Raw genomic sequence first — 16,086 nt, 5'->3', positions numbered from 1 at the left:
GTCTGATCCACTAAATGGACCTCATCTGAACAACCTTCTTTCTCTCTTTAAAATTTTAACCCTTTAACATGCCCATAGTATAGGCATTCAACTTTTCTTTATTGGGTCATTCTGAAATCAAGAAAAAAATTAGACACCATTCTTTAGGTAAAAGTACTTACCCTGATAAGGCATCTGCCCATAGGTGATTATTTCAAACATGAGTATCCCAAAGGACCAGACATCTGATTTAATGCTGAATCTGTTGTAGCGGATTGCCTCCGGGGCTGTCCATTTCACTGGGAGTTTTGTTTCTGTCCTAGCTTCATATACTTTCTCACTTTCTACCTATCATGGGGGTAAAACAAAACAAGCCTGGTTTCAGATCTGCTTCAGCAAAGCACTTAAGCATCTGACTAAGCTCAGCATGTGCTTAATCTTATCTTTTAACAAAACTCTTGTTTTTCATGTAAGTACCCATTTTCTGAAGTCTACCATTAGATTCAGCTTTGCAGTTGAAAAATGCAGAGGCTTCATCAGAGGCTTTTCTAAAGCATTTATCATTTCAAGCAAGCACACAACATTGGAGTGGCTCCTGATTAATTATGACTTGCTGCTGTGAATTCTGGACCCAGCATGCAAGATTTCAAAAGTCTGTCAGGAGTGGCAGTGGCAGCATCCTGCTAACACTAGAGACCAAATGTCTCCACGTCTGGTCCACAGTAAAGAAAGAAGGCAAGAGCAGGAGCCAGTGAATTTCAGAACCTTTCTTCTGTGATTTATTGTGGTGTTTAAGGGCCATTGACTTTGATAAGAGTCGCTTAAGCAGGTTTTTGGGGAAGAAAGACTAAACTCTGACTGATTCAAATTAACATATTAGTTTCCAGTGAGCTAATTAATGTGAAGTGTCAGTGAAAGACACAAAAAAATTGTTGAGCTACAAATTTGTAGAATCATGTCCTTAAAGGTTTATCACACAGACATCTAAATTTTGTGAACATTTCTTCTCTCTTTAGTTCCTACACGTAATTTAGTGTACACAACTCACACCTAAGCCTAGGTCAAGTTTTTCACATGCAAATCCAGACATATATGTACCAGATTTTGCTTTTTTGTTTGTTTAAATACAGAATGTATGTTTCCCAGCTGCAATGCTCAACAGTTTTGAAAATACTGGTTGTTACTGATTTGTATCTCTATACTTATACAGTTGGCATCTTGACCATAACACTAATCTTTAGAAACAAGGAACATATCCATTATGAGCATTGTTCATTTAAAAATATATATTTTTATGTTAAAAAACTTGTAATATGAACTTATGCATATTTAGAAGAATCAAAATTAAATTAAAATAATTTTCAAAGTCCCTTGATGCCTTTGTTAAGCCATAATTCTATACTTCAGTATGTAATAAATCCAATTCTGTTATGATTTCATATTGAAATCCATAAAATATGGCAAAATAAATCTCTCCAACACCGATTAAATCATTTTCAGAGGTAGGAAATCTCGTTTCTAAACTACAGCTCTTTCATAGGGATACTTTGGTCAGCGATCCTTGGCATTCTCTGCCTTCAAGGACTAGAGAAAAACCAAAGCGGTTCAGTGGCAAAGAATTTGCAACTGCATCAGATTTAAAGTTCTGAGAGCTCACTTTATGAACTTTGCTGTGAGCTGTGGAGAGGAATAAGGTCCTTTTATGATTACTACCTGCAACGACAAGCACCATGGAGGCAGTGGAAAAGTGAACAACAAGAGAATATATGTCAATACATTTTTATATGCCTTCCCTTACAGGCCTAGTTGTATAATCTTTCCATCATTCCTCTCCATGTTGCAAACATTGTGGATAAAGTTGTCCAGCAAAGGGTATTGCTTGCTAGGATCCTTCCTGGGTGGCTGGGTGGGAAGGAGACACCAGGATTCTTCAGACTGGCACAAAGGCACAGGACAACTTCTAACCTTGCACGGGATAATGCAGGTAGAAGATACAAGTGAACATGTTATTTAGGTCCTTTTCTCCCTGGACTTGCCTTTGTCTCAATTCATCAATTCAGGGCTACAATTCATTCTTTCATTCTTTAGTTGGCCTCTTCCACCTTGTTCTCCAGAGTTAAAAGCAGGGACAATTAACCTTTCCACAACCTACCTTAAAAACTCTTGCAAGTCCAAAGTCTGCTACTTTGTAAACATTATGCTCACCAACGAGAACATTCCTGGCTGCCAGATCCCGGTGGATATAGTTCTGAGATTCAAGGTATGCCATCCCAGAAGCCACCTGAGCAGCCATGTCTATTTGATGTGTCAGGGAGATTTGAGAGCCTCCATCTTCTGTTTAAAAAGGAGATGACAAGAACAACATAAGAACACGAAGAAGATGCCGATTTCACACACAAATAACTGAAAACCTGCCTGGTTCAAAAAGCCAACACAAATAAACCAAACCATGCAAAGTAACATCCCAGCCAAATGACAGGGATTACTGAATGACATTACTTTCCCAATAACCGAGTAACAATGCTTGTCCCATCTTCTCTAAAAGAGTAGATACTTCACGCAGGAGTTAATGTAGGCCAGGAAGGAGCTGCTGACGCAGTCCAAAGAGAAAATCTTTTATCTACTGATAGTAACATAGTATGCACCTTTCTGACAAGTTCATAAAACTATTCCAAACTGGAAGAGTTAATGTCAGTACCCAGTGGTTATATATGGAAAAGCACAGAATTATCCTTGTTCTCCAATGATTCTGACTAAGAAAAATACCATCTGCTGTCAAGTATAACTCATTTTCACTTTCCAGTCCACTTGACTGCTTCAGACTCTTATCTCTGTTGTTGTTATTCAAGAGTAGGACTCCTTGAGATACTTTGAAGCTGCCTCCTTCTCTAGTAGAACTTTTTGAAGCAATGTGTATGTCATTCCCACCACACTAAGATAAGCAAATTCCAGAAACTGAGATTTGGCAATCGAAGATCCTTGTTCAAACAATGCAGTAGAAGAACTTTGAGCTGAGCAACTCGCCTATACAAATAAAGGAAAGTCTCAGGCCATTAAAAATGGCAGCCAAAAATTGTAAGACAGGTAACAAAAAAAAAAAAAATTCAAAATTTGTACATTAGAGTACAAATTCAGGGCCTTTGGCATTTTGGGGACAGCTAACCAACCTTCTGAATGCAAAGAATTTAAGCCAGGAGGTAACTGATTGTAAACCAAATCAGTGTTACATTCAAGGACCACTTCACACAATCCCAAATGCTGCAGCACTGAAGCATGGTTTTCTACCTCTGTAGCCTCTAATACTCAAAAACATTTCAACTTTGTTTCAGAACCTTAATATCAAAAAACTGAATCCTTGCTGCTAGTCTTACGGGCAGTTCTTTGTCATCAGGTTGGTGACTTTTACTTACTGTCTCTGTGTTACAGAAATAAAACTTCTGTAGCTGGCAGTTTTCTCTCACTTATTTTTAATTGATTTGCAGTGATAGCGTGTCTCAGCATTGTTTTAAATAGCCTCCCCCAATTCTGGCATTTTATTTGATGCAACCTTGTCATATGAAGAGTGTGAAATGCCACTGTTTACTAATGTATTCTGCAATCTCCAGGCCTTAAATTTCCTGCTCATCTGGATGCTCTGACATAATTAAAAAAAAAAAAAAAAATTAATTGTCTAATTATGTATCTTACTCTACATCCTTTTTGAGACTAAAAACTCCAACACTAAGATTATTTACTTCTATTGTTGACTCAGAATGTATTTTCCTCTCCTACACATATGGTTCATACTGCCTGGACTTTTCAAAGAGAGAGGGATAAAAATAGGGCTGTATGAAAAACCACTCAGTCCACAGAATAATACAACACTTTGAAGATTTTCAGTTCAGATAACTGACAGGCATCAACATTTATTATTCATCTTGATAGACAAAGATATAAATCCACAAATGATGTTCATGTTGTATTTAATCGGAAAATAATTAAATGTTTTCAAGCACCTTGTATTAATACTTGGGTTTTGGAAGTTAGCCTATGTCAGTCAGCTTTAAATATTCCCTTTCACACAACTTCATCTGCATGTGTTGTGAACTACTTGCTAGTGAGAGCAGACAAGGATACCAACAAAGTTGAGCACAGGTTTGTCACTGGTCCGCTGATGCTCCAAGACAGCCTGACTTAAGCTTGCTCCAAGAGGCAAAATAAGGCAATGCCAGAGGAAAAAGGGGTGACCCATCAGCCTTTTGTTTAATGAGCTGCTTCAGTGCAGAATAGGAGTTAAAACTGCTAAACCCCCCTGTTTTATTCCCTGCAGACACTCAGGCACATCATGCTAAAGGACAAGGATAAGATCCACCCCTAACAATGGAGTGGCAACTGAAAGACCATTTCTTTTGTTAGGGCTTGTTTGGAATACCAGACTGGGCTGACCTATGCCTTTAGCCTTATGCGGGCTGAGGGAGAGGAAGAGGCCACTCTTGCCCTGGCTACTGCAGTATTTTTTGGATGATCTCTCTGTAAGCTGGTTCTGCACTGCAGCCATTCTGGAGCTAAAGAAGAGAAAGCTTTAATGAAGAGCCTCAGCTGACCAGGAGGTACAACTTGTGCACAAAGACAGAGGATGAAATCACAGGTCTCTTTGAGATCTAAGGTGTAAATCATGTATGTCTATCTCATAAAGATTTCTGACTACACCTCCAAAACTCCAGACAGAGCACACAAGTTCAAGCACAACTTCTCTGGACAAAGTATCCCAGTACCTCACCAGCCTCATAGCATTTCTAAGAATTACTTAATGTAAACCTACCATCTTTCAGTTTAAAGCCATTCCCCCTTGCCCTGTCACTACCTGGCCTTGTAAAAAGTCTCTCTCCAGCTCTCTTATAGGCTCCAATTAGGTACTGGAAGGCTGCTCTAAGTTTATATCTAGCTAGCTAGCTATAGATATAGATTTGTTTATAACTTCCACACTCAAAATCAAGCACTACTGCTGAATTTATAAATTTATAAATAATCCCATGGATTATTTTTTAACTGATCAAGAAAATGTAGCACCTCCATGTCCTTTTTTACTAATATATTTTGACAAAACCCTCAACCTCATATAAAAAATTTATTAGAAAAAATATTAAAGAAATCTTGGGGTCTGCACCCTGTTCTAAGCAGTCTATCACAATCGCTCACATAGAAAAGACAGGAAAATATTCTCATTGACAGATATCTGACAAGAAAAAAGGAGAAAAATAAATAAGCGGCACTTTCTCCAGTAAGGGCATTGCCTCCACAATAATTCACTGAATTTCAAGACTGCATACCTGCCAGAACAAGCCCCAGGCCCATCAGAATTGATAAAAGCACTCATATATTTATGACAATTTAATTCACTTCCAATAACAAAGAAAAGTTTTCAGGTGCATTTTTCTCATTCTGGTGGCAGCTCAATAACTCTGCATAGCAGTGTTCATCAAGAACTCTCCCAAAGTACATTTAGAGTGTGCACAGGGAATTCCCATGTCCATCATTATTAAGTAGCTGTCATTATGGAGAAATGTGATAATAACTGTGAATAAAATATGAGGGACTTTTAAAGCTGGAAAAGCATACCATACAGTTCTAGAAGGGGAATAGGAATAAAGAATACCTCTGGACTTTCCTCCACTCTAGTTTGCTTTATTTACCCATCGTGCACACAGAGACAGAAGCCTTCTGGAAATATGTTCCTGTTTCCTGCAGAGTCTCAGAAAACTTATTTTGGGAAATAGGCTTTCCACAGAATATCAAGAAAACTTACCAGAAGCTCTGTACTCCAGCTGATATAGATCACTTCCAGTCATAGAGCTCTATACAAGCTTCAAATCTCTTTCCTTATTAGTCTTACTGACAGCAATGACTTTTCTCTGACCACAATACCTATCAAAACCCTTGGATCTCTGCCTCCACCTCTTAGTTCTGTGCACCTCCCTGTTCATTGGTCACGAGATAAGGAGGGATACCACTAGACTGGGTTTCAAGTGGATATTTTTATGGATTTCTTGATGACTGCCTGGAAACCAGTTGACTTTCCACAGCCTCTGCTGAAGAGCTACAGGAGTGAGCACTTAGGTAAGGAGCAGGGTGCTGTACATATGCTGGCAGCTGTTCCACACACTGGCTGCAGCACTGATGTGCTCTGGACATGTTTACTCTATGCACACTAACAGACCAATTTTCACCTCTGCAATAGCTGTGACTCATCCTGGCCTTGCTCAGAGCAGTTTCTCCAGTGCGAGAAATGTTTCCATGCACAGCAATCATTTCCTGATGTGCCAGGCTCTTTCAATCAGATAAGCTGAAATCTGCACACAAAGGCACCAAAGATGAGAATTTGAAGAAAAATTGTGCCTTGCTACCTCTGGCCAGCAAATGCCAACAAAACTGTGGATAATCTGGCCCAAGGTCATGGCAGACCCACTCTGAGCAGTTCCTGGTAGGGCTGTTTCTGTGTCTCTTTCTTTAGCTGTAATTGTGTGTGGACAGACCCTCATTTAAAAATGGTTCCGCAGAGAAGATGGGGGAAGGCATGTGTCATGGTAAATGCTGTCTGTGGTATTACACAGGGCTTTGCTTTATGGGCTGTAAACAGAGAAGAAATTCTGCATGACAACCGTGGCAAACATTTTGTCTTCAAGAAATCATTACAGCTTTAAAAACATTTAGCATCTCACAGACATCTGCTAAACTGAAAATGGGTAACAACAAGCATTTCCCAATAACAGGAATGAACTTAAAAGTGCAGTCATTATGCTAGTCTGTTCCAGGCTGTACAATTTTATTTTTAATTATTATTTGCCTTCAAAAGAGCACTTTGAAGTGCTACTGAGATAAAAGCCCTGATGAGATAGGCAAGGGACAAATTTGTACTGAAAAGCTATCCCTGACTAGTAATAGTTTTCAAAGCTGTTAAGTACATTTTGTAGAAGTGCTTCTATTTCATGTCAAATATGATGACCTATCCTTCTGGATACTTATATTTTTATTCCTTTGTGTATGTTCCCATCTACTCCTAGAACTGGATGAAAAAATATGGGCAATTATAAGGCAAGAATCAGACTATGGATATGATTCTTCCCTATTTTTTAAATATTTTGGTTGTCAAAAATTCATAAACATTTCTGCTTTTCTTACCCCCACATATGTCAAACAAAGCAGTTTTTACATTAAACCAGGGTGTTGTACTTCTATCTTTTATGTTAGTGTATTTACTAAACTGCAACACCCTTAAAATGAGTTTAGAGTCATTTGCTTACTTTTAAGGTATTCTAGGAGACTTCCATATCTCATCAGCTCGGTAATAATATAAATTGGGTCCTCCAAAGTGCAGACAGCATAAAGCTGTATAAGCTTTGGATGTCTCAAGTTCTTCATTATTTGTGCTTCCCTCAGAAAGTCTTTTGGATCCATTGAACCTGAAACAACAGCATATAACAAAATTGAGGTTATTACAGGGCTTTCTACCGGCAATCTTAAGGGAGTAACTGATATTGTTTTCTGTCTTTGAAAGTACATTAACATCTCAAATCTTCACAGTTCCCACAGAAATCAGACACTGCAGCTGAAACAAACATTTAATGAGTGAAACATACCAGTTGTGTAGGGACAGAGAAAATATGTGTCCCAGCCACCAGAAATATAGAGGCTAAAATCAACCACCCCCAGGACTACCCCAGACAGGAAAAAAAAAAAAGAAAAAAAAAAAAAAAAAAAGAAAAAAAAAAAGAAAAAAAAAAGTGAGGCTAGAATGTTAAGGGATACGTTTTAAACAAACAACTGGTTAATGAAAGGACCAGGAACTGAGGTGAGAACGTCTAGGTAATGAACATAAAATTTCTGAGAGAAAACTAGTGCTGCAATAAAAATTTGTTGCACTATATTTTCAGCTTCACCAATTAAAGCCTGAAAGCACTGAAATCAGTTTAGCACATGCAGAGATGATGTGTGCATTTTATATATACAAAAACAAATAGCTATTTATAATGAGCATGCAATAGCAGCCTTATCAGAAATACCAATGTATGCACAGATGTAACATTAATTTTACAATCCCTTAAACACCAAAGTGTCTTAACAGCCAACTTTTTAAGTGTTACATAAGATCATATGTATACCATATCTATAGATCAATATTCTATTCATATACATAATGAATCAATGTAGAAACTATGTCAATGAAGCAATCAGAAATGGCACAGGAAGCTGAAGTCATGGCAAATATAGGATTAAAGCTCATATGTCCTGAATAGGGGATTAATTAGGAAAACATGCACAAATAAAGAAGCAAAGTTTTCTAGATGAATGATCCAGTAGTGATCAGATATTGTCAGATGTTTGAGGAAGTTGGTGAATAATATCGCCTTCAAAATGCTTGTACATGCAAATGTGAAATTATTGAACTACTCACATGTCTCCTTTCTTCCAAATCAAAATACTTCAATTAAGAAAATGTTACAGTTAAGACTGAGGAGGAAAATATCTAGTTATCCAACTTACTCTGCTCTATGCCATGTTTAAAAACAAACTCATCTTACTCAGTAAGCAGACAAAGTAATTTAAGAAGTCAAGGCTGCAAGAGTAAGAGTCTTTATGTTGTGTTTTTTTAATATTAGGTAATCTATAAAGTTCATTTGGGAGTTTGATTGCGTACCAAACATGGATATTTAAATTAAGTGAAACTCTTCGAGGATGTTAAATGGCTCAGCAATAAAATTCCAACAGAAAATCTGTTCTACAAAAAGGACTAGAAAATCAGCCTGTTCACCCAACACCTACCTTTTGAATGCCACCTCCTGAAGAATGCCCCAGCCTATTTCCCAAAACATAGGAATGATGTGTGATTTCTTATCCTCACATCAATACAAAAGGAATGATTCAGAAATGTTCCTGACTTAGACTTTATGAAAAAAGAGCCACTTGACATTGCTACTTGGGAGAACAAAGATTACATTGCAAGGAACACGTACTCCTCACTTCCGTTTCCTCATACTTCCCCTGGCAATCCCATATTGCCCAATTTAACGAGATCTTATAGGATGTCATTAGGAGGAGTGGTCAAAGTATTTGGATTTCCATGCCATCAATAAATGGCAACCAGCCAATAATACATCTCCTCAACAGGTACAAGCTATACTTATTTTCTTTACTCACTATCAGAGGAAAGTGGAGGCCTGCAAAAAGAGTAAATGATCACACCTGGTCTGGATAAAGCAGAGATTATGACAGGGAGAAAACAAAAAATATCTGTGATGCTTACTCTATATCCTTTTCTTGTTTAGAACAGCACAATCTTTACAGATTTACTCAAACTTTCCACCAATTTTAGATTAAAAAAAAAAATTAAAATCTAGTGTTGTCTTTATAGTGTTTTGACTCATTTTGATATTGATTTAAAATGTTGCTCCGTTTACTTACTTGTTTCAAGATATATGTATTGTCATGAAAATCAACCTAAAATCTACAGAGAAGCTGCATGGTGTGAAGCATTCTGCCTCCAAAAGCAAATGAACATGTGCAACTAATGATTTAGCATCCATGCCAAAATTTGACAAGTTGATCCTAAATAGGATAAACTACTTGCTCACTTAGGGTCTACCAAATCATGGACCCTCTATGGATCATAATACAGGGTTTCTTCACTCCATAGAATTTGACAGTCTGATTTGTTCCCACCATCAAAGTTTGCCTACATGGAATTTCTCAGTTTAATCATGCTATAAACTTCTCCCAACAAACTGGAACCAAGCAACATGTTTTTCAGATATGACAACTTTCAATAAATTGATCAAGAAGGAAGTATTCCATTAGCTGAATAGCTGCAAATCCTTTTCTACACTGTAAAAGCAAGTAACAGTCACAATAATGATTAAAAAAACAGAAAAAGATCAATAAGTATTTCCTGCATGTTTTACAGAGCATATGTAACCTTCAGTTTTACTTAGTTTAGATCTTTAAATAGCACAAGTATTATATAGCAGACAGCACCCAAATCCCCCATAGGCCTGTAGATCTTATATTGTACTTAATAAGAAGATTGGATGCCAACTGAAAAAATTTTAAAAGTGTCTTTATGAGTGTTCTGCCTAAGATTAGGTTTCAGCAACTGAATAAGCAAATTAAAATCTGCCTCTAAAAGCAACCAGACATGCTTGTTACAAATTAGTTGAATAAAGCCTGTCACAATAGTGGCAAAGAATTTACAGCACATCCCTTTGAGGCAGGAAACACATGCCAAATGGAGTTTCAAATAACTGAGGGGGGTTTAACTTGTAGTTGAATGTGCATGTTTTTAATGAAATGTACATTTTCACCTGTAAGTGGTAAACACAAGATGAAGAGCATGTTACTGTAAGTAGAAACGACTTGGTCATAAAACAATTAGTTAGCATAAGCCTTTATTGAAACAAGTGGAGGTTTCTTTTGTGTACGATACCAGTTTGGGAGTAAATTTATCAGGACCTGAAGAAAATACAGTCTTGATGATCTGTTTTTTGAATGAAAAAATATTTTTCTAAATGTCAAAGTCATTCTTCAGAACAAAATGTTGGAATCTCTTTCTTTGAGATGTTCTATGTTGTGCTGCTTTGCCAGGAATCACCTCTAACTTAAGCTTACTTAAAAAAAAGATATATCAGTTCTGATTAACTTCTCTTTGAAAATATTTTGTTCTAGATCTGAGGAAGCTTCACATTCTAAGATATGTGGAATAACTGATAACCTGGAAATGAGTAAGAGAGGAAGGTTAGTTATTTTCCAGATTCTACTGGCCTAAATGTAAATGGTCCTTAAATATTTGATAAACCCATCACAAGATCCTTGGTTTGCAACTTTTCAATAAACCTTCCCAAATTGCTTCAAAGTACCCTTGTACTTCAGAGCAACCTAGCCCTCTAAGTAAATATTATAGAAAATTCATTTATGTGGAGACTGCATTAAGCATATAACTATGATCTTCTGAAGAATTTCATGAGTAATAAAGAAATAAAATTTAAAAACTAAGTATTTGGCAACACAAGAAATTAAAATAGCCTATTCATATTAACAGATGAATAATATATGTTTCTGGATGTTCTCAAGCAGCTTTGTCACCATACAGAAGTAAACTTACATATCAGTGTAAGGCCACATACTGAATTAAATGGAATAAAAAAAATCTCTTTTTTTTCAGGGAAACTGGGGTACTTCCCTGACTGCAAAGCTTTTTAAATTGCATATGTATTAAAGAGATGACAAATTAGAGAAATGAAAATGTTATGGAAAACTCCACTGACAGTACCAACCCAGACACTATTTTGGAAAAGCCTCCTGAAAAAAAAAAAATCATGCTTGGACAGTTTCCATGCAGAGAGAAGCTTGGGAGATGCTTTACAATGTGATAATGACAAATGTATGCGTCAGCTTCAACAGGCAAAAGGAACTTTATCAGATACAATTAATTGGTGATGATAGATGTCTGCTTCACATGCTGACAGCTGGAGAAGCAAGCTAGCCCAGACAATAGGTTCTAGAAAATCCATCACACTCAACGTAGGACAAAGTGAAAATCCCTGCTGCAATGATTTCTACTTAAATAGAAAAAAACAGTGTCTCAGTGAGGAAATAAAAACAGAAATGTGAAATGACATATTCAAGGCTGTGCAAAGCCAAAACCAGAAATAGCAATTGCTGGTTTCTAGACTGTTTTCCTATCTACTGATCCCTGCATCTTTTTGAAAACTATGGGTCAGTAGCTCAAAAGTCAGAGATGTTCCTTAAGGCAAAGATGTTCTTATGCTTTGTTTTTTCATTCACACATTCATGGCTATGGTTGTGGATGGTAAAATGTCACAGATGTCTCCAAAGCAGAGACAAGTGAACCAATGAACAAATAAGAGAATTATCTGGATGAAAGCATCACATTACTACTGCTTTCTGTTTGCAGTCACACTGATAAACAGATTGTAAAAGGAATAAGGAGAGGTAATGGGAAGATATTGACAATGATATTTGACAGCAAAGAGTGGAATGATCTCAGGGAATTTCAATTGTTGTAATTGTGCTGGAGGGACAAGGGGTGGATTGTGTGCAAATTGTTGACTTTGGTTTTGTCATTGTGGTGTTTTGCTTTTGGTGTAGAGAATTCTTTTTCTGGACACAGAATTTGAGGTGTGGCCTCACCGACACTGAGCACAGAGGGACAATCACTGCCCTGGTCCCCCTGGCCACACTATTGCTGATACAGACCAGGATGCCATTGGCATCATTGGTTTTAAGCCTTTTAGTAGCAATAGCTAGAGATTAGTTTAAGTCCAGAAAAAAATTGTTTGAGAAATGAGAAGGACGCTATATAAGAAGAAACTGCATTTAGCCTTTCTAAAGACAACTGAAAATTGGTTTAAACCCACCCTGTGTTTACCTCCAGAATGGAAAGAACAATTAATACATTCAAATAGGCTTTTATTTTATTACAAGAAGACAAGAAGCAAGGGTTAAAGAGAAGACATCAGACAAATTCAAATGTGAAATTAGGTGCAGATTCTTACAGTGCCTTCATCTTAGGACTAGAGGACTTCTCATTATTGTGTAGTCAAGAACAAGCTGTGTTTTGATTAAATATAAATGCTAATCTCAGCAGAGGGATGATGTGTAATGGCATATAACAGCAGAGTATTCCAACTATATATGGTCTAGAACAGATGTACTCTGCAAAATAATGCTCAACAGAAAAACCCAAAGTAACAGAAATCCTTTCTGGCTTTAAGGCCTATAAATCTATGACATTCTGATTGCATTATACTCTTCTCTATTGTTCACCATGTGATTACCCTTGATCAACCTGCTCCTGCTTGGTAATAAGAGCATTGTTCCATTTCACAATTTGTCTAGTGGTAAAGCCTTTTTAGCAGAACCCCTTCCATCTCAGCCCCTTATATTTCCAGATCACTTTGAGTTTAACACACTCCTCTGTTTTTCTGATGACAGCTTAGTGAGAAGTCTGTAGTTTAAAATACACCCCCTCCTGCCCCAGTGTAAAGACAAGTGATTTAGATCTTTGAGCCAAGCAACAGGAGAGGCGTATTTTACAGTGTGTTACACCTGAAGCCTGAAACATTGCTTATGTGACTATTGGAAGCTTCAGTCATCAGCACAGTGTATTTCTTGATTACTCATTAACTATTATATTTTCTATTCATTTATCAACTTTATGTTATGGTGAATGAAATTACCAACCGAACCCTTTGCTGAAATTTTATTAGTACCAAGGTAAGCATTTATTACTCAGATTAGAGTGTGGTTATTGTGGTTTGTCTTTAATTAGTGAAGTGTTATTCCTCTTGAGTAACAATGAGAATAAGCTATGGAAAACCAGTGTGCTGATTACTGTAAGGCACTCCAAATGCCTTTCACTATACAGTGAAAAACAATGTATAGAAGAGGATAATTCCCTGGAGAAGTGATGCTACAAGGTTAATTGCTTACATTTGTGACTGTTTGAACTGTTTGTGTAGAATGAGATAGTTCACAAAGTACAGTGATAAGAAATTCAGCATCATGGCATTATCTGGCATCATGTTATTAACTACATAACTTATCAAGACAGCTTTGGGAATCAAAGTCTTCATTCTGAGCAGCACTGTGTGCTATGCATGGCTTCCTTATTACAGTGTAAGGTCACAAACTCTCTCCTATCCAAGCACCGCATCCAGGTGGGGTTTCTGTCTGCCCTAACTCAATACAACCCAGCATGAAATCAGTGAAACTACTGCTGTTGACCTTAGCAAGAGTCAAACTAAGTGGAAAAAACTGAGATAGAAAAAGTATTGATTAATCAAGCCCTTTTTCCCTGGTGAGCTATGATACTACAAAAAGAACCACAGTTGAAGGAGTTTCTTCCATTATACTGTGCTAGTCTATACATGATAACAAGTTTGCAGTGAGTCTTACGCTTATTTCAGTGAAAAAGAGATTTCAAGCTGGTTTCTGTTTGCTGAGTCACTAGGGAGATGCACCTGTTCACTGAAAAAAAAGTGTTGTCTTTCATATGAATTATAGAAGGTCTTTAGTCTGAACAGTTTTTATATTTTCAGTTAAGCAGAGAAAAAAAAAAAAAAAAAAAAAAAAGGTGCTTATTTTCTTTCAGTTTGCATGTCCCAAACCACAAAAGATATCCTGATACAAGAGAGCCTTATATGCTTAAATTCCTCCCTGTTCAGGAGACCATTCAAGCAGTGCTCAAGCATATTGATGTTATATTGAATCAAAGGTCTGAATCTGTTCTGTTTCCTGAATCAGGTTCATTAGTGCCCAACACAAGCTTTTTCAATTAACCACAGCTCATGTTGTTATCTCTTTTTAAAAAAACGCATGTATCATCCAGGCTGCCTCTCTTATCTATGTGGTTCTTGCCATCTGCTGGCAGATATTTTATGTTGTCAATTGAAAATGCACAAATTACTTGAAGTTAATGGAACATAATTAAGAAAAATGCTAAAAGCTGTATTAGTCAAAATCTTATATTACATGCAAATAGTGGGTATAAATTGTATATTGGGTATATAGTTGTGTATCAAAAACTTTGAAAATTTTGATTTGAGCAATGCTAGGAATAAAGCACTCCTTAAGTACAAATTTAGCATAGTAAATATTCTATATTACCAAAGAAATCACTGCAATATAGTACCTAATCACTAGAAAAATTCTAGTGATGACAAACTGCTTGTAAGTCAATTACTTCACCTACAGATTATTCAGTATACAGTTACTCATTTCCACAAAACAATACTGTAAAAAATAGTTACAACCCTTGTTGTGGTTACCTTTTTATGTGACACATATGTTGAATTAATTCAGCTCATCTAGAAACAAAAAACTGTATAAAAGTCTAATTCAAAATAACAAAGACTATCTGGACCTAGAGCTTTACTAATCTTCATGTCTAGGTGTGTGGATTTTAAGCATATACAGATTTTAAGCATATACACCTCTTTGCTGCAGCATTTAATAAGTAAAGGAGCACTCTTGCTAATAGTTCATATTATTAACATTTAAGAATAATTCACATACCTGGTTTTAATGTTTTGATTGCCACAGGGGTGGTATTATTCCACAGTCCTTCCCATACTTCACCAAACTGACCAGATCCTAATTTTTTCACAAATTTCAGGGATCGTCGGTCTATCTCCCACTGATCAACAGTTTTGTAAGACAAATCAAAAGTAGCAGGAGTTTGTATCTCATAAAAGAAAATAAATAATACAGTAATTTAGACTTCAACAACATATACAAATCATTGTTAACTATGTCATGTAAAGCTGGAACAGACGTAAATAAGGTTTCCTTAGCGTATACACATGCAATAAAGTGAGCCGAGAACATAAAATACAACCCTCATACTGGGTGCTCTTTGTCAGAAATAAGTAATACGCTAAAGAAAATATCCTCCCATTAAAAGCAAAAATTAGAAATCATCCCTCTAGCAAGCTTTTTGAACAGTGACATATTGGTTGCCAGAACCTTGTGGTTTTGTCTCAGTAATAACATATGGACAGCTAGAGTTATGAAGTTGGAGATTTCATCTCCATATATATTTATAAAAAGGTATTCATAAATCATGATTTGGCATATTCCCCCCACCCCCCCCCCCAGACATTTGATGATTTTTTTCAAAATGGCATGGTACTTTATTATTAATTTGTCAACCTCAAGAATGAAACTGTAACACTACCCAGAAGTTCCTGAAAACAAGCAGATCCTTAACATTCTGAAATGGTAGAAGCAGATATGGAGTCAACACTTTCTGATAGATAGCTGATGAGTTAGCTCACAAAAAATACTTTGTACAGTGTAGCATCCACGCCTTACCTTTAGGCATGGCTGTCTGAGCAACACGCAGAGGCCATCATTGTTCTTGCTGTAATAGTCAACCAACTCATTCAAAGTTTTAAAAGTTTTCCTTTTGGTTAGGAAAAAGCTTCCATCCATCCTTCTGATCCTGTAGTGCTTCACAGATGTACCATCAAAAACTAAAAATATTTAAATACATTAATTGTCCAGGAATTATTGAAGTGGTACAATACCATTTATACCCAAACCATCACAATGTTC

The 16,086-nt window shown here is 36.7% G+C and overlaps 1 protein-coding gene across 1 annotated transcript in view; it reads right to left on the bottom strand.

Moving 5' to 3' along the window:
• The window catches only part of FRK (fyn related Src family tyrosine kinase), a 48,106-nt gene that overhangs the window by 2,609 nt on the left and 29,411 nt on the right, over positions 1-16,086 (bottom strand). The window contains exons 3-7 of the mRNA XM_053973000.1: positions 15,844-16,004; positions 15,046-15,214; positions 7,260-7,418; positions 2,132-2,313; positions 162-327 (exon numbers count right to left, since the gene is read on the bottom strand). Coding sequence (XP_053828975.1) covers positions 162-327; positions 2,132-2,313; positions 7,260-7,418; positions 15,046-15,214; positions 15,844-16,004 — 837 coding nt within the window. The remainder of the gene's footprint in view (positions 1-161; positions 328-2,131; positions 2,314-7,259; positions 7,419-15,045; positions 15,215-15,843; positions 16,005-16,086) is intronic.

The sequence above is a fragment of the Vidua macroura genome, chromosome 3 (assembly GCF_024509145.1).
Source record: "Vidua macroura isolate BioBank_ID:100142 chromosome 3, ASM2450914v1, whole genome shotgun sequence".
Classification (NCBI taxonomy): Eukaryota; Metazoa; Chordata; class Aves; order Passeriformes; family Viduidae; genus Vidua; species Vidua macroura.
The sequence above is the reverse complement of the archived record's forward strand: the minus strand, read 5'-3'. Positions and strand labels throughout refer to the sequence as shown.